The 18,492-nt window shown below is 43.6% G+C and overlaps 1 protein-coding gene across 8 annotated transcripts; it reads left to right on the forward strand.

The window, feature by feature from the left end:
- Nucleotides 1–400: 400 nt before the first annotated feature.
- On the forward strand, nucleotides 401–18,273 carry LOC132407285 (gastrula zinc finger protein XlCGF57.1-like). 8 transcript variants are annotated; one of them, XR_009516431.1, is made up of 4 exons: nucleotides 401–868; nucleotides 1,807–1,980; nucleotides 5,989–6,064; nucleotides 14,890–18,273. XR_009516431.1 is itself a non-coding variant. In XM_059993566.1 (4 exons), exon 4 carries the CDS (start codon nucleotides 8,110–8,112, stop codon nucleotides 10,057–10,059), a length of 1,950 nt encoding a protein of 649 aa, XP_059849549.1. In that variant the 5' UTR covers nucleotides 401–1,130; nucleotides 1,807–1,980; nucleotides 5,989–6,064; nucleotides 7,711–8,109; the 3' UTR covers nucleotides 10,060–18,273. The 8 variants fall into 8 exon arrangements, 6 of the variants coding, with proteins under 6 accessions (XP_059849549.1, XP_059849545.1, XP_059849547.1 ...); XM_059993566.1 differs by having other exon boundaries at nucleotides 401–1,130; nucleotides 7,711–18,273; XM_059993562.1 differs by having other exon boundaries at nucleotides 7,711–18,273.
- The last annotated feature ends 219 nt before the right edge of the window (nucleotides 18,274–18,492 follow it).

Here is an 18,492-nt window from a genome sequence, read left to right on the forward strand (position 1 = left end):
CAAATATCTCTCTCGCATCATTTATTCCCATGATTACTGAACTTTCCTACTTTACCATCTCAAGACTCTAAGCTGTGTTCCCTCAGGCTCGATAGTTTGGGGGTTATATTTACACATATACACACATAACACTGTTTACTCTCCTTTATTTTGTTAAATTACTGTCAGTAGATACCAATAAATAAATGGTTTAACATCAAAACCAGGCTCCAGTGTGAACTCTTCTGCTGCTAGTTCGTTTCTAAAACGTTACAGTTCGTGACACAGCTTTATAAAACTAGTTACACCACATCTGGAGTATTTCATACAGTTCTGGTCGCCCCCATTCTCGGAAGGATGTCGGGGCTTTGGAGAGGGTGTGAAAGAGGTTTACCAGGACACTGCCTGGATTAGTGGGCATGAGCTATAACGAGAGGTTGGACAAACTTGTGTTGTTTTCTCCAGAGCGACGCAGGCTGGGGTGAGACTGGATGGAGATTCAAGATTTCGAGAGGAATAAATTGAGTGGACAGACGATATATTTCTCCTGGGGGTTAAAATGTAGCAATACATTAAAGGTGAGAAACAGAGTAGTGGATAGCTGGAGTCACTGCCTGGTGAGAAAGAACCTACAAGTCACGTGATCCAATTTTCCCCTCCCATTTAACCACCGGTGGGCAGTATCTGCGCGTCTGATTCCGAGGCCCGGCCCTCCGGATGATGTAACAATCTATACCGGCATGCTCACTGTCTCCGTGTGGACCTTGTTTTCCTTTCCGCTCAGCGCAGAAGTGGATTGACTGCAGCGTCGTTAAAGGATTATCGCCTCCATTGTGGCGAAGGGGGTCGAGATCACTGTCTGCTGGCCGAAGTTATCACTTTCCCATCAGTGAGTACTGAGAGCGATCTCGAGCGGGGACATCCGATGTTGGCCGTGAGCCCCGAACTGAGGGCCAATTACTCATTTAGTAGCCAGTTATCTGGGCTCGTCAGAAATGTGTCCACTTCACTGAATTTGCATTGAGCGATCCAAACCAGGAGCCCAGGCTGTCTATATCCAAAGAATTTGAACTGGAAGTCCCGCCAACAGGTCACGTGAGGGCAGATCTGCCCCGCCCTCCACTTTGTGACGCAAAATCATCTGATGTGTTGTAAGCAACGTTCACAAGAATAATCTCAGGAATGATCGGCTTTATGTATGAGGAGCATTTGATCTTTCTGGACTTGTGCTCAATAGAGTTCAGAGGGACGGTGGGGTTGGTGGAGGGATGTTTAGTTAAGTAAACCTACTGAATGCTGAAAAGTCTGGATACAGTGGACATGGAGAGGATGTTTCCATTTAACGGAGAGTCTGTGATCTGACAGCACAGTCTCAGAATAAAGATGTTTCCCTTTAAAACTGAGATGAGAAAAAGTATTTGGCCAAACGATGCCTGATCTGTGGGATTTGTTGTCACGGAGGTTGGTTGAGGGTATATTAATGATAGAGATTAATAAATTCCTGAATTTAAGTAGCTTCAGGGTTACAGGGGGAAGGCAGGAATATGGTGTTGGAATAAAAATCAGCCATGGTTGAGTGGTCGGGCAGAACAGATGGATCGAATCACCTAATTTTGTTCCTGTACCTTATGTGTTACCATGACTGAATCATGGCTCCTTCTTATCCCATATCGTTTTGTGACGTATGAGGGACAATAAAAGAGTGTTCAGTTAGATCATTATACTTGCTTTCAATGTTTAAATTTCAGTGATGTTTGTTCTTATTAACATTAAACAGAAATGTTTGGTTCTCTGTTTTCTCGTTAATGTGCTTCATTACCTTTCAAGTTAAAGTTGGACCTGTGCTGAGAGATTTATTGGAAGAAAAACCCCAACTGGAAGGAAAGCACGACTGAAGATGAGAGAACAACAAAAAGGGAACCTTCCAGAGGATTGAGAGCATCAACTGGAGAGAACCCATCTGACTCAGAGATTCCAGTGATTCAGTCAGAATAAAATTTGGTGAGTCTCATTTACTCAAACGCTGGTCCTTTAGACATTACATACCTGTACAAAGGAAGGTAGGAAATAGTTGGAGTGAGACTGAATGTGCCCAGAAGAACTAGTTATGCCTCTATCAGTCCCAGTTGCTATCATTCCATATCCGGAAATGTGTTTCCAGCAGCCCAGCCCTTTAAAACTGCTCCCATTCCCTCACAGTGTTTATTCAATTCCAGATCTTGCATCTACTGAAATAGCTTTTGGTCATTTCTGAGTAGGGAGATGGAAAGAGAGGGGAGTGTTTATAATGACTATCTCTCAAAAAAAGTAATTGTTTGAACTTGCTGCAAACTCTCTCCCCATATCCTATACTTTATCAACCATATTATTGACGTAGATGACAAGTACCAATGGGCGTAACCCCTGGGATCGTCCCTAAGCACAGGACTTGAGTCCAAGAAACAGGCTCTCACCATAACCCTCTGCTCCTTACCAATCATCTGGTTGCAGACTCTGAGGCTCTGTAACAATGGTAACAGGAAGATTAGACAGTAATTAAGATGAAGAGAGAATTGTTGCTTCCTGAAAGTACACGTAATCTGACCAGTTGACCAGATCCTCCCTCGTTGACAAACTTAATTTAACCCCTGCCCATCCACCCAGGTCATGTTATGTATAATAACCCACAGTACCCCAACTACCCTCCATCCCACCAGTGGCCCCACACACTTCTTACCATTCACTCCACACCAACACAAAGACAGGTCCCCTTCACTCACATCCATCCTCCCAGCTTGGGGAACCACAACAGTCTGATCTCGCAATCCCAACTCAGGCCCAAAACTAAAACCAGGGATGCAAGACTGGAGATCCCGGAGCCTCCAGCTGTTTGGTCCAGTCCCGACACTTTCCCACAGCAACCTGCCCTCGATTTATACAAACCTGAGATCAACCCCTTCCCCACCGCCATCTGAACAGGAGAAACACCAGCATCAGCTGGGATTGACATTGTACGGCGGTTTGCAGTAGGTTCCTGTCTGTGGTAAAACTCCCCGCTATCGGATATGGAGACCAGAGTCATACATGGTAAAACTCCTGGTGTGGATCTGTAATCCCACAGTGGATTTGGTCAGTGACTTGTGAACATACATGATTAATGACCCTGCAACTGCGGACTCAATAAATCGTTAGTCTAACAATTCGAATCAGACACTTCATCTGTCTGCCTTTCTCCCTCACCCCAGCTACTTACCCCATCTCCCACACCACTCCCTACCTCACAGTCTTCAGCATAGGCCCCCTAATCCAGCCCTCCCTTCTTGCTCCCTCTCTCCCTCATCGTCTCGCCTCTCGCTCCCCCCTTCCTTATCATCGCCCTTCTCAATAACTCGCTACCTCACCGTCTCTGTCCTTCCCCTTCCCTCTTCTCTATCCCTCTCAGTTACACTCTTACTCGACCAGTGTCGTACTCTCTTTCACCACTTTCCTCACTCCCTCCTTCTCTTTCACCCCTCTACCAACAAATCATACTCCTCTCTCCTGTCTCTCTTTATCTCCTCACTCTCTCATGCCTCTCTGTTCATTTCTCTCACAGTCTCTCCCCTTCAGTTCCATCTGTTTCTCTGACTCTTCCATTCTCTCTCCCATCCCACAATCCCTGTCCATCCCATCACCCGCCATCTCACTCTCAATCTCAGTCACCCACTGTCTTCCCCTCTCCATCTCCCCCTATCTCATCTTCTCTCCTTGCTCTAACTCTTCTCTCTCACTGACTTACCTCTGTCTCTCTGTAACCTCCTCCAACTCTCTCCCTACGTCCCACACTCTCCAACTCTCCCTTCTGGCTCCCATATCCCACACTGTCTTCCTCATCTCTCACCCTCTAAATTTACCACTCACCCCATGCATTACCCTTCACTCTCTCTCCTTATCTCTGAATCCATCTCTCCCATCCCCATCACATCCTGTGCTCTCCACCTGTGGCATGCAAAAGTCTGGGCACTCCGGTCAACATTTGTGTTACAGTGGATAGTTAAGTGAGTAGAAAATCAGCTGATCTGCATTTTCTGTGGTGGGGGAGGGAAGGTGAAGTGAGAAGCTAGGAGGTGATAGGCGGAAAGGTAGAGTGAAGAAGGATTTTGATATGTGAGTATTAGACAGTGGACCATGGGAGAAAGAAAAGGAAGAGGGCCATCAGCTAGGCAGTTGAGCAGAAATGAAAGGGGTAAAAGGGATCCCGAAGGGAATCAGGGGAAGGAGAGAAGTGGGAAACTACTAGATGCTGGAGAAATCGATGCAAAAGCCGTCAAGTTGGAGGCACCCACAAGGGATGTGAGGTGTTGCTTCTCCAACCTGATGTTGATAGTACAAATGACCGTTGACCAACATGTCTGATTGGAAATAAGAAATAAAAAGAAAAAGTTTGGCCACGGAGAGAACGGAGAGAGTCTCCCTGTTGTAGATGGAGCCAAAATCCTCGACAAAATGACTCGCGATATATGTCTGGCCTCAGCGGTGTTAAAGAGGCGTCACCACATCTTGGGGAGGGGTGTGTGTGTGTGTGTGTGTGTGTGTGTGTGTGTGTTGAAAGAGGGTGGATAATGAGTCCATTCTTCAACACTTTATATACTGTATGCGTCTCCGCTTGAACCCCACCCTCACCTCCACAATCGGGTTTCTGTTACTTTAGAGTTGACAAAGCGGCAGGGATTGAAGGAAAATAGGTGGCGTTAATATTCAGCCACTACAGTGCTCAGTGAGGACAGACTGGAGAAATCATCAAGGGAGACATTATGGGTAGAACAGAGAAATACGGAAGGTATGACCACGTTAGTGGCACTATGCTACAGACATCGAACAGTCAGAGGGATCCAGAGGAACAAATTTACAGAGAAGTCACAGACTGTTGCAAGAAACATGAGGCTGTTATTATAGTAGGATATTAGTCCACATCCAGTACAGGTGAAAACGGTCTCTTCCATATAGATCCCACAAAGTTACCTTTCACACACCTGTCACCCATTACCTGTCAAAAAGGGTGGGCCCCGGAGAGCTTCTGGCTATTGAGGGAATGGGGACCGATGGATCTCTCAGACAGAGCTGATCTCCAGCTATCCAAATGCAAGGATTGGGAACTCAGAGAAAGGGAACAAAATCTTTAACATCACCAGTTGAGAAAATCACCTTTGTTCATCCTCCAATCACAAAGAAGAGAAGATCTAGAGATGCTGGAAATCCAAGCAAATCACACAATATTCTGGAGGAATTCAGCATTAGTGGACTTTTCCATAGATGCTGTCTGGCCTGCAGAGTTGCTCCAGCATTTTGAGCATTTTGCTTGTTCAACCTCCTCCTATTCTGAACTTTTCTACCTGTGAGAACATGTTTCAACCCATTCTCTCTGGGTGCATAATGATATCAAAACTTTTGCCCTGAGCAACAGGTAGCCTTCATATCACGAATGTTCCAGACTCCAAAGAGACAGTCTACGGCCCTTCCCTTTATATACATTGGCATTGCCATCACTGAGTTCACCACTGTCAGGTGGAGGGTTCAGGGGAAATATTTATGTCCAACACAGAACTTGTGTTACCTGTGTGTATTGTAGTGATGCAAAAGTTGATGGAGGATTTACAAGTGGGAAGAAGTGGAGTGATGTTTGGAAAGCTGACTATTTAAAGCATCACTTAGCAAGAAAATCACACATAGGCAGTGTGCAAAAGCTGTGGTGAGAAAATCCTTCATTACCCTTCTAGGCCTGCTACATAGGTTGTGTGAGAGTGCAGATGAACTTGATCAACCACAGAGGAGATCAACGTTCTTATTGACAGTGATTTGCTCACTGTTGAAATGAATACCTTTCTAAATGAAATTCATTTCACACATGTTGTTGGGTAAAAAATGCACAGCACGAGATTTTTGCACTGGCTGGTCATTACACTTTAGAGTGGACATTGGTGGGAACGCGGGCAGACTTCCAGTGTCCCTGATACCCTCACATACCTGACTCCATATAACCCTGCACATTAGGGATTTGGAGCTGGAAGTGGAAGAACTCTGGATCATTCAGGAGTCAGAGGGGAGGATGGATATGTCATGAAGAGAGGTGAGTACACCCATGGTACAGGACAGAGGAAACTGGGTGAGAGTCAAGGGGAATAAGGTTAAATAGTCACCACCAAGTACTCTTGTGGCCATCCCCCACAACAGGAGTTAGACACTGTTGGGGGGGGGGGGGGGAATTACCAAGCAGAGGAATGTCAAAGGGCTGATAGGGGATTTGTTAGCTCGGGAATGAAAACCAGCAGAGGTCAAATATCCTAGTGGTAAAGCTTGCTTGTGCTAGTGTGCCGAGGAGGGTGTGTGGTTAAACTAAAGTTGCCGGAGAGATTGGACTCAGAATGCCATAACAGATAGTGGAGAGAGTGAATTGAATTGACTTATATCATTCATATACATGAGGAAATCTTTACATTACTTCTCCATCTAAATGTGCAATGTGTAACTTATAGTAATTCATAATAAATAATTTGTACGTAGGACTGTCAATATAAAATAGATATACATTTGTATCAGCAAGAATTAATCAGTCTGTTGGCCTGGTGGAAGGAGCTGTCCCAGAGTCTGTTGATCCTGGCTTTTATGCTGTGATACTGTTTTTGGATGGTAGCAGCTGGAAAATTTGTAGTTGTGGTGAATTGGGTCCCCAGTATCCTTTGGGCCTTTTTATGCACCTGTCTTTGTAATTGTCCTGAGTAGTGGGAAGTTCACATCTATAGATGTGCTTGGTTGTCTGCAGCACTCTCTGCAGAGTCCTGCAATTGAGGGAAATACTGTTCCCATACAGTCAGTGATGCAGCCAGTCAGGATGCTCTCAACTGTGTTCCTGTAGAAAGTCCTTAAGATTTGGTGCCCCATCCTAAACTTCTTCAACCATGTGAGGTGAAAGAGGTTCTACCCTGCTCTTTTCACTACACAGCCGATAAGTACAGACCACGTGAGATTCTCGATGATATGTATGCTGAGGAACTTAAAGCTGTTTATCCTCTCAACTCCAGATCCATTGATGTCAATAGGGGTTAGCCTGTCTCTATTCCTTCTGTAATCCACAACCAGCTCCTTTGTTTCTGTGACATTGAGGAAGTGGTTGTTTTCTTGACAGCAATCAGATGTTGTTCAGACTTCAGACAAAGTCAGCAATCAAAAGTTTGAGCATGGTGCAGCGAATGTGCTGACCTGCATATATCTAATGCAAGAAGCACCGTAGGAAAGTCAGACGAGCTCACTGCATTGAATTATGATGTTGTTACCATTACTGGGAGTTGGTTGCACCCATCAGTCTGAGGGATTGACAGGAACAAATTTACAGAGAGATCACAGCCTATGCCAAGAAACAAAGGTTGATATAGGAAGTGATTTTAACTTTACTTACATTGACTGGGATGTCCATACTGTAAAAGGACAAGATGGGGTAGAGTTTGTCAAATGTGCCCTCAATCAGTAGAATTCCCAAAGTAGAAGTGTGCAAAAAGCAGCTAGGAAATGATCTAGGGCTGGTGACTGATATTAGTGATACAAGGTACTCTTCAGTTCCAGATACCAGCCCTGTGCCCAGTTTGAAGATGATTTCTCTCTCCATCTTGGTTTGACCCTTACTGTAACAGTGTGATGTCAGATCACACCTTGGTGACTAAAGTGATCTCATCTGAAATATTGTCCTTCACCCATTGGACTTTGTAAATCTTTTTACAGGTTTAAAACGACAAGGAATTTATCTACAGAAATCACGGATACTACATGCCAAATTTTCTGTCTGTGTCCAGATATCTAAGAATTGGAGCAATCGATCATTCTTCCTACGCCGACTGTGGGGAGGGATTCACTTGATCAACTGACCGACCGGCACGCCTGTCATTTTTCTCATGGGGAACGCCATTCACCTACCCAGACTGTTGGAATGGATTCACTCGGTCAGCTCAACTGAAGGTACATCAGCAAGTTCACACTCAGACAAGTCCATTCACCTGTTCTCGGGGTGAGAAGGGATTCAGTCGGTATTCCCACCTGTGGACACACCAGTCAGTTCACACTGGGCAGAGGCTGGATATCTACTGAATTTTTGGGGAAGGAATCACTCGGTCATCTGACCAAATGGCTCACCAGCGAGTTCACACCGGGGAGCTGCCATTCACCTGCTCAGACTGTGGGAAGGGATTCATTTACTCATCTAAGCTGAAGGTATATCAGTGTGTTCACACTGGAGAGAGGTCAGTCTGTGAGAAGAGACTCACTAAGTCATCTCACCTACAGAGACAACAGGAAGTTCACTCTGTGCAGAGGCCGGTCACCTGCTCAGTCTGTGAGAAGAGTTTCAGCAAGTCATCACATCTACTGTGTCACCAGCAAGTTCACACTGGAGAGAGGCCATTCACCTGTTCAGAATGTGGGAAGGGATTCACTCAGTCATCTCATCTACAGAGACACCAGCGAGTTCACACTGGGGAGAAGCCATTCACCTGCTCAGACTGCGGGAAGGGATTCATTCAGTCACACGACCTACTTGCACACCAACGAATTCACACTGGAGAGAGGCCATTCACCTGCTCAGACTGTGGGAAGGGATTCACTAAGTCATCCCACCTACAGAGACACCAGCGAGTTCACACTGGAGAGAGGCCGTTCACCTGCTCAGACTGTGGGAAGGGATTCCCTTGCTTATCTGAACTTAAGGTACATCAGAGAATTCACACTGGTGAGAGGCCATTCACCTGCTCAGACTGTGGTAAGGGATTCATTCGGTCATCTCAACTACAGAGACACCAGCGAGTTCACACTGGGGAGAAGCCGTTCACCTGCTCAGACTGCGGGAAGGGATTCATTCAGTCTCCCGACCTACTGGCACACCAGCGAATTCACACTGGAGAGAGGCCGTTCATCTGCTCAGACTGTGGGAAGGGATTCACTCGGTCATCCCACCTACAGAGACACCAACGGGTTCACACTGGTGAGAAGCCATTCACCTGCTCAGACTGTGGGAAGGGATTCACTCAGTCACCCAGCCTACTATGTCACCAGCGAGTTCACACTGGAGAGAGGCCATTCACCTGCTCAGACTGTGGGAAAGGATTCACTCAGTCATCTCAGCTGAAGGTACATCAGCGAATCCACACAGGAGATAGGCCGTTAACCTGCTCAGACTGCGGAATGGGATTCACTCAGTCATCTCATCTACAGAGACACCAGCGAGTTCACACTGGAGAGAAGCCATTCACCTGCTCAGACTGCGGGAAGGGATTCATTCAGTCACACGACCTACTGGTACATCAGCGAATTCACACTGGGGAGAGGCCATTCACCTGCTCAGACTGCAGGAAGGGATTCACTCAGTCACACGACCTACTGGTACACCAGCAAGTTCACACTGGAGAGAGGCCGTTCACCTGCTCAGACTGTGGGAAGGGATTCAGTAAGTCATCCCACCTACAGAGCCACCAGCGAGTTCACACTGGGGAGAAGCCGTTCACCTGCTCAGACTGTGGGATGGGATTCAGTAAGTCATCTCTTCTACAAAGACACCAGCGAGTTCACACGGGGGAGAAGCCGTTCCCCTGCTCAGACTGTGGGAAAAGGTTCACTGTGTCATTATACCTACTGGTACACATGCAAGTTCACACTGGGGAGAAGCCGTTCATCTGCTCAGTGTGTGAGAAGAGATTCACTATGTCATCCCACCTACTGCGTCATCAGCGAGTTCACACTGTAGAGAGGCCGTTCACCTGCTCAGACTGTGGGAAGGGATTCACTTGTTCATCCGAACTTAAGGTACATCAGAGAATTCACACAGGAGATAGGCCGTTTAACTGCTCAGACTGCGGAAAGGGATTCACTCGGCCATCTCATCTACAGAGACACCAGCGAGTTCACACTGGGGAGAAGCCGTTCAGTTGCTCAGACTGTGGGAAGGGATTCACTCAGTCAGCCAGCCTGCAGAGACACCAGCGAGTTCACAGTGGAGACAGGCCGTTCACCTGCTCAGACTGTGGGAAAGGATTCAATCAGTCATCTCAGCTGAAGGTACATCAGAGAGTTCACACTGGGTAGAGGCAATTTACCTGCTCAGACATTGGGATGAGTTTCTCTCAGACATCTCCATCAAATATGCATATTTGAGCTCAAATTGGGGAGAGGCTGTTCACCTACTGTGAATGTGGGAAGGGATTCACTCAGTTATCTAACCTTATGACACACTACCGGGTTCGCACTGGGGAGAAGGTTTCAATAAGCTGCATGCTAGATAATTGTCCATCACCGTTGCTGAATGCAATTTTGACAGCGACTATATGTGCTGAACTCTGCCACCACTCCCAGTTCTGCACCCTGGTCACTGGGCATGGGAGGAGTTTCTTCTGTTGTATATTCGCCTTTAATGGGAGTGGAGTTTAATATTCTGGATATGAGACAAATAAATCTTTTCTATTTTGAACTCTGTCTCCATTACTTAGTGAAGTTATAACATACCTAGAGTACAGTAGAGAGTCAACTCAGGTTGGCTGTACCCTGCCAGTGATTCTGCTCCAGGGCAGTCCTTTTCAATCCACCCCTGTTGTTTGTCTCTTGCTCTCCCTCTGGTGATGGGTTCCAAACAGTCACCACTCAGTGTGGGTGAAGAGGTTCCCCTTGAATTTTCTGCAGACTGTAGAAGTCAAGTTGACTGCAGTTCTGTCTGACATGTTCTATGCCCCTCAAAACTTTGGGCTGGGGAAGAATGACATTAGTAGTTAAGCTCGTTATTCAGGGCTCATTTCCACATATGTGTCATTTCCCTTCTTCTAAAGCGTTAACATAGAGGTATGTACTCATGAGTATCTTGTACTTGTCACGTGACAGTGGTGTTGATCTGCTGGACATGAGGTAATGGTCTTGTGATGGTGGAGTGACGTCATTTTCCCGCCAGTGAGTGGTCATGAGATAGTTTTTTCCAACAGGGTATAAAAGCAGGACCCCTCCTTGTGAGGAGGTAGTTCATAGTGGAACTCCTGTATTGCTGCGTATTTGCTATAGTGATGCAGTTTCTTTTAAAAGTGGAGTTTTACTTTCTACCTTGAGTCTAAATGGTTATTGCAGGCAGTTTTGTTATAATACTGCCAGTTAAATTCAGTGGAGAGTGAAGATTCGTCGAAATTCGGGAAGTTAAAAGATCGAGGAAAATTGATTTCGATGGTAAAGCAGGTTTGACCTTGTTTGATCCTGATTTGGAAGGAATTCGTCAGCTGTGCCCATGATAACTCCTGTTCTGCCGGGAGAATTGAGGGTTGGGTATAAAGTTTTGCCAAAGACAGGTCAGTACCTTTAAGCTGTTTCATTGTCCTCTTTGTAAATTCTCTGGGAAAAGCATACTTCGAGTGGGAACAGCAGTAACACGATGTGAAAGAGAATTTAAATTGTTTCCAGAAGTCTCTCCGAAGCAACTGAATAAAACTTTGAACTTTCACATTACTACTTGTAAGAACTGTTTTGCGTCATTGCTTTAAGAACTGGTTTTGCATTATCGCTTTAAGAAAGGTTCAAGCTGCCCCACAACAGCTGACTTCCGGTTAAGTTGGTCATTTGTTTATTTTTGGGTTTTTTAGTAGTGTTTAATAAATGTTTTATTTGTTATATAAAAAACCTGCCTCAATTATATATTCATTGTTGCTGGATTCCGTAATATTAAAAATGGGGGCTCATGGAATGAACCATTTTTGAGTTTAAATGCTTGTTTGATTTTGAATCAGTGTTATGGAAAAGGGGAATACTTGATTCTTTTGCTTGATTGGCTTGTGTGTGGTATTCAGCAACAAGGGATATTGAAGAATTCTTGGAATCACCTGATTGGGAGTTATTAGCGAAGGGAAAAAAAAAAAGTGATGTATCTCAGATTGCTAGTAGGTTCGAACTAAAAGGTATTTCGAGGTCTACATCAAAGGCTGTAATACAGAGAAAAATTGCATCACACTGTGTGGATTTAGGTGATTTTGATGAATCAACTTTTGATTAGTTTCCAATAAGTAATCTAGAGATACAGTTACAAATAGAACAACTGATGTTCGAGCAAAGTAAAGTGGACTTAGAGTGTTGTATGCTGGAAGCTGAAAATAAACAGAGGGTATTAGAACTAAAGATGGAGGAATTGATGTCTGCAAATCAGTCTCCTGGTTCTAGATAAACGTTTGTTGTTAGTCAGGAAATTAAATTGGTTCCTCCATTTTGTGAAACAGAAGTAGAAAAATATTTTCAGCATTTTGAAGCTATTGCTCTGATTTCAAAGTGGCCGAAAAATAAATGGTCAGTGTTGTTACAGAGTGTAACTAAAGGCAAAGCACAACAGGTTTATACAGCTTTAACTGCGGAGCAAGTACTTGACTGATATTGTGAAACTGCACATATTGATTGTGTATGATTGGTCCCAGAAGTATATAGAGAAAGGTTCAGAAATTTGAAGAAATCTGTGGAAAACATGTGGAATTTGTTTATGATAAAGCTGTATGTTTGGAGAGATGGGTTTCCTCTACAAATGTAAATGGGGACTATAATAAATTGAAAGAGCTGATTTTAATGGAATTTAAAAGAAGCATCCCTGTTGAAGTAAGGACATACTTAAATGAGAGAGACACTGCTACATTGCAGGACTCTGCTAGATTAGCTGATGAGTATGTTTAATCCATAAGAATAAATTTCCTCAGGGTAGAAGTTTTAAAAGGAAAAATAACACAGACACTCAAGGTAAATTAGAAATTAAATCAGAAGTTAGTGTGAAAGGTAAGGAGGAAGGAAAACCGGTGAAGGAAAGACAGTTTGGTCCTATCTGTAACTATTGTAAGAAACCTGGTCATGTAATAGCTAAATGTTTCCGATTGAAAAAGAAAGAGAAGGAAGCAGTCCCAGATGCTTGTCTGCAACATACAGAAATTCTTGTAAATCCGCAGGGTTTGATAAACACAAATGACGTTTTGTTAGAGTCTGACCAAGTTAAAAAGGGATATGATAATTTTATAACTGAAGAGTTTGTTTCCTTGAAAGAAGACTCCACTCCGGTGCCAAAATAAATCCTTAGGGATACTGGAGCTTCAAAATCACTGATATTAGACAGTGTATTGAAGTTTAGTGAAGAGTCTGATACTGGTGAGGTAAATTACATACGAGGTGTTGGGAGTATGACTTAAGGCTGTACATTTGCATAAAGTAAATTTAAAATCAGGGTTAGTTACAGGATTTGTTAAAGTAGGACTATAGCCTAGCTTACCGGTGAAGGATATTTCTTTATTGTTAGGTAATGATTTGGCAGGTGGACAAGTTTTTCCTGAAGTGCATTTGACAATGGAGTCAAAGGAACCACAGATGAATTCTAACACAGATTCTTCTTGTGTTGTGACTCAAGCTATGTCTAAAAAGATTGATGTGCAGAATGAGGTTGTTACCCATGACTGTTCAACTCAGGATTCGAGTTTTGAGGATGTGTCAGAAACTTTCTTACCTTCATTGTTTGAACAAGATTCTTGGATTAAGTCTGTCCATGATGATTTGTCTCTGTCCAGGAAGGAGATGATAGCAGAGCAGAGTAGAGACCCTGAGATAATTAAATTAAAAGAACAAGCTCTTCCAGACAGTAAAATTGATAGGGTGCCAGTAGGATATTATTTTGAAAAAGGAGCGTCGATGAGGAAGTGGAAATCGCCTGCAATTCTTGCAAGTGATGAATGGAATATTGTTCACCAGGTAGTTGTTCCTAAATTTTATTAAAATGAGATTTTAATTTTAGCTCATAGTGTGCCCTTGGGTGGACGTCAACGGGTAAGGAAAACTCTGGACAGAATTTTAAAACATTTTTACTGGCCTAGTTTAAGAAAAGATGTGGCGATATTTTGTAGAATGAGCCATACTTGTCAAATTGTGGGTAAACCAACTCAAGTTGCACCAGTGGCTCCATTGCAACCTATTCCAGCATTTGGTGAACCGTTTTCTAAAATGAGTATAGATTGTGTAGGTCCATTACCAAAAACAAGAACTGGTTATCAGTATTTGTTTACTATCATGTGCACTGCGTCTAGGTTTCCAGAGCCTGTACCACTTAAGAATATAACAGCTAAAACTGTAACAAAGGCTCGTATATTTTTTTTTACTTATTTTGGATTGCCTAAAGAAATACAATCTGATCAAGGCAGTAATTTTTTGTCTGGATTGTTTCAACAAATAGTTTATAAATTGGGAGTTAAGCAAATTACTTCGTCTGTGTTCCATACAGAGTCACAAGGTGCTTTGGAGAGGTTTCATTCTACCCTCAAGCCTATCATTAGGATGCATTGTGTGGAAAATGAATGTGATTGGGATGAGGGTATCTACTTACTTCTATTTGGAGTAAGGGAGTCGGTGTAGGAATCCTCAGTCCATTGGAACGTGTATTTGGGCACAGAGTTAGAGGACCTTTAGCTTTATGAAAAGAGCAATGGATTAATAAGGAGGTACACACTAATTTGTTGGACTACGTTTTGAAACATAAGGACAGATTACATAAAGCTTGTAGTTTAGCTAGGGATAATTTAAAATTGGCTCAAGAGAAAATGAAATCCTGGTATGATTAAGAAGCTAGGATGAGGACGTTTAAGCCTGGAGATAGTGCTGGTTCTTTTCCCAGTGCAAATGAATCCTTTACAAGCTAACTTTCATGGTCCTTATGAAATTGTGTCTAAAATCAATGATGTAGATTATGTGATTAAAATCTCCAGATCGTAGAAGGCCAACTCAAATTTGCCATATAAATATGATAAAGCCAGATTATGAGAAAAAGCCTGCTACTGTGATTGTTGTGGTCAATAATAATGAGTCTGATCTCACTAGGAACATTATAGATGACTTATCTGAAAGCCGTTCTAAACCCAACATTGTTTCTGCCAGGTTACCAAACTCAACCATTCTGGAAAATATTGATGAGAAATTAGCACATTTACAACCAGAACAGAAGCAGCAGATGAAACAATTAATTTCTAAATATAAGGATTTGTTTCCAGATGTTCCTAGAAGAACCACAACAGATGTAGATGTTGGAGACGCCAAAACCATTGAACAACACCCATACAGAATGAACACAGAAAATTGTGAACTTGCTGAGAAAGAAATTAAATATCTATTAGAGAATAATTTTATTTGACCTTCTAACTCGAATTGGAGTTCACCTTGTGTTATGGTGCCAAGATCATATGGTAGTATTAAGCTTTGTACGGACTATAGGAAGGTGAATGCTGTGACAAAAACAGATGCATATCCAGTTCCTAGAGTAGATGATTGAGTAGATAAGGTGGGAAAAGCTAAGTTCCTTACAAAGATTGATTTATTGAAAGGGTATTGGTGTGTTCCATTAACGGATGGAGGTAGAGAGATATCTGCATTTGTAACTTCATCTGGATTATATAAATATAATATTCTTCCATTTTGGATGAAGAATGTTCCAGGTACTTTCCAGAGGATGATTAACTTTGTGATTCAGGGATTAAAAGATACAGATGCTTATATTGACGATTTAGTGACAGGAAATGATACTTGGGAAGCACACATTATTGCGGTGGAGATATTACTTGAAAGGCTTTCAAAAGCTAACCTAACTGTTAATTTAGCTAAAAGTGAATTTGGACATGCCACTGTGACCTACCTTGGTTATGTTGTGGGTCAAGGTAAGGTAGCTCCAGTTCAGGCAAAAGTTTGGGAAATTTTAGAGATTCCCACTCCAACTGGGAAAAAAAAAAGACCCTCAAAAGATCTCTAGGAATGGTAGGATATTATCGAAAATTTTGTAAGAATGTTGCCCTTCCATTACCTAACCTCTTGAAGAAGAATGACAAGTTTGTGTGGACAGTGCCTTGTCAAGAAGCTTTTGTAAAATTGAAAACTATGATATGTCAACAACCTGTGCTCAGGGCACCTGACTATGAAAAACGTTTTTCATTAGCTGTGGATGCTAGTGATGAGGCTGCAGGAGCAGTATTATTGCAAAGGAATGCGGGTGATGTGGTTGATCATCCCGTAGCTTACTTTTCTAAGAAACTTAATAAGCATCAAATAAAGGATTCAACAAGAGAATGTCGGGGTTCGGTCCAATGTCTGCATTCCGGGTTTCGATCCGGTCCGCGTGCTGCGGTTTTTGCAGCTGTCCCTGCCGGCCCATCTGAGCCTGTTAAGATCATCCTGAATCAACGAGGCACACCTGTGGCCTATTCGGCTGCCGGTGTTTATCAGGGGCCGTAGGACGAGACCGGCCGTTGGTCGTTTTGTTTTGTTTCTCGCCGGTTCCGAACTCTTCTCAGCATTCTGTTTTTCTGCCCGGGCTCAGTTCTACCCCGCATCCTTTTGTTATGCCCTGTACCAGTGGTGCCAGGTTGGCCCTCTCCCCCACCTTTCTTCCCATGCGCTGTCCCGCCTCTCCACTCGTTTGTTTTGTTCGCGCGGTCACGTGTCTGCCGGTTTTTCTCGATTTTCCTACTATCAGGGCTTTTGTACTGGTCACCCTGGACCTATGTCCCTTCCTACCCGTAGCCTCCGTCGGGCAGGTCCGGCCGGACTGCCGCTGCCCTGGCTGCAGTTCTGCCCCTTCCACCTACTGTTAAGGGTTGTGCCCCACACCTGCCCAGGTGTCCACGACTGACCCAGGCCTCCTTGTCTACCGCCTGGGAGGCAGCCCTTCCCGGGATCAATGCGGCCCGCCCAGGGAGGGCTCTCCGCCAGCCTATCTAGCCACCTAGACCCTGACGTCCGCCTGAATCCCGGATCCACCCTGCCTGTCTGCCAGACCCCGGGGACCTGTCTGCCTGCCTGCCCGAACACCGGGGGCCTGTCTGCCTGAACTCCGGGAGCCCGCTGTGCTCTGCCTGCCTGCCTCGTGTGAACTCTGGGATCCTCCTGCCTGCCTGCCTCGTCTGAACCGTGGGATCTTCCCGCCTCGCATGATCTCCGGGATCTTGCCACCACCCCCCCCCCCCCCGCCTTTCCCCTCACATGCCATGGCATCCCCGTCCTGTCCAACCCCTAGTACTTCAGTGTCTGCGTCCTGCACTTGGGTCCATCCGGCCCCCGTTCCTGACATAGAAAAGGAATTGTTATCTCTTGTTTTAGCTTTAGAAAATTTTGATGTATATATTGATACAACTCAACAGCCATTTATAATCTACAGTGAACTTATCTGTTAGTGTATCTAAGTAAGATTAAAAATAAAAGATTATTGAATTGGAATTTGATGTTACAAGAGTAAAATATTCTAATAACAATATTAAAGGTAAAGATAATGCAATTGCTGATTGTCTATCTCGATGTTGAATGTACAATGTAATTTTTTTATTGAATGATATTTTAACATTAGTAACACTCTTGTGTAATAATCTGTCAGCTGATGTATGATGATACTATATACTGTGTATGTTTTAAATTTTATACATTTGTATTTCTTTTGTGAATTAATAGTTAAAATTTTGTTCTTGATTTTAAATTTTTTTGGAGGGAGGTGTTACGTACTCGTGGGTATCTTGTACTTGTCACGTGACAGTGGCGTTGAGCTGCTGGACATGAGGTTGGTCTTGTGATGTTGGAGTGACGTCATTTTGCCACCAGTGAGTGGTCATGTGGTAGGATTTTTCAACATGGTACAGAAGGAGGACCGCTCCCTGCGAGGAGGTAGTTCATGGTAGAACACCCGTATCGCTGCATATTCACTGTTATGACGCAATTTCATTTAAAAGTGGAGTTTTACTTGCTACCTTAAGTCTAAAAGATTATTGCCGGCAGTTTTGTTACAATACTGCCAGTTAACGTCAGTGGAGAGTGAAGATTTGTCGAAATTTGGAAGGTTAAAAGATCGAGGAAAGTTGATTTCGACGGTAAAGCAGGTTTGACCTTGTTTGATCCTCATTTGGAAGGAATTCGTTATATGTGCCCATGATAACTCCATCTCTGCCGGAAGAATTAGAGGGTAGCATATAAAGTTTAGCTAAAGAAAAGTCAGTGCCTTTAAGCCGTCTCATTGTCCTTTTCGTAAATTCTCCGGGAAAAGCATACTTCGACTGGGAACAGCAGGAACACGACGTGAAACAGAATTTAAATTGTTTCAAGAAGTCTCTCCTGAGCAACTGAATAAAACTCTGAACTTTCACATTACTAATTATAAGAACTGTTTCCAAATTAACGCTTTAAGAAAAGGTTCAAGCTGCCACACAGCAGCCGACTTCCGGTCAAGTTAGTGTTTGTTTATTTTTGCGTATTTTTTAGTAGTTTAATAAAAGTTTTATTTGTTATCAAAGAAAACCTGCCTCAATTATTTGTTCATTGTTGCTGGATTCCGTAACAATAGAAACATAGAAAACCTGCAGCACAATACAGGCACTTTGGCCCTCAAAGATGTGCCAAATATGCCCCTACCTTAGAAATAAGTAGAGATACACAGAGCCCTCGATTTTCCTAAGATCCATGTACTGATCCAAAAGTCTCTTAAAATACACTATGGTATCCACTTCCACC

The sequence above is a fragment of the Hypanus sabinus genome, chromosome 18 (genome assembly GCF_030144855.1).
Source record: "Hypanus sabinus isolate sHypSab1 chromosome 18, sHypSab1.hap1, whole genome shotgun sequence".
NCBI classification, from domain to species: Eukaryota; Metazoa; Chordata; class Chondrichthyes; order Myliobatiformes; family Dasyatidae; genus Hypanus; species Hypanus sabinus.

What these genes read in the sequence shown, in the direction of transcription:
- LOC132407285 (XM_059993566.1), top strand. Translation starts at nt 8,110, where the DNA reads ATGGCTCACCAGCGAGTTCACACCGGGGAGCTGCCATTCACCTGCTCA.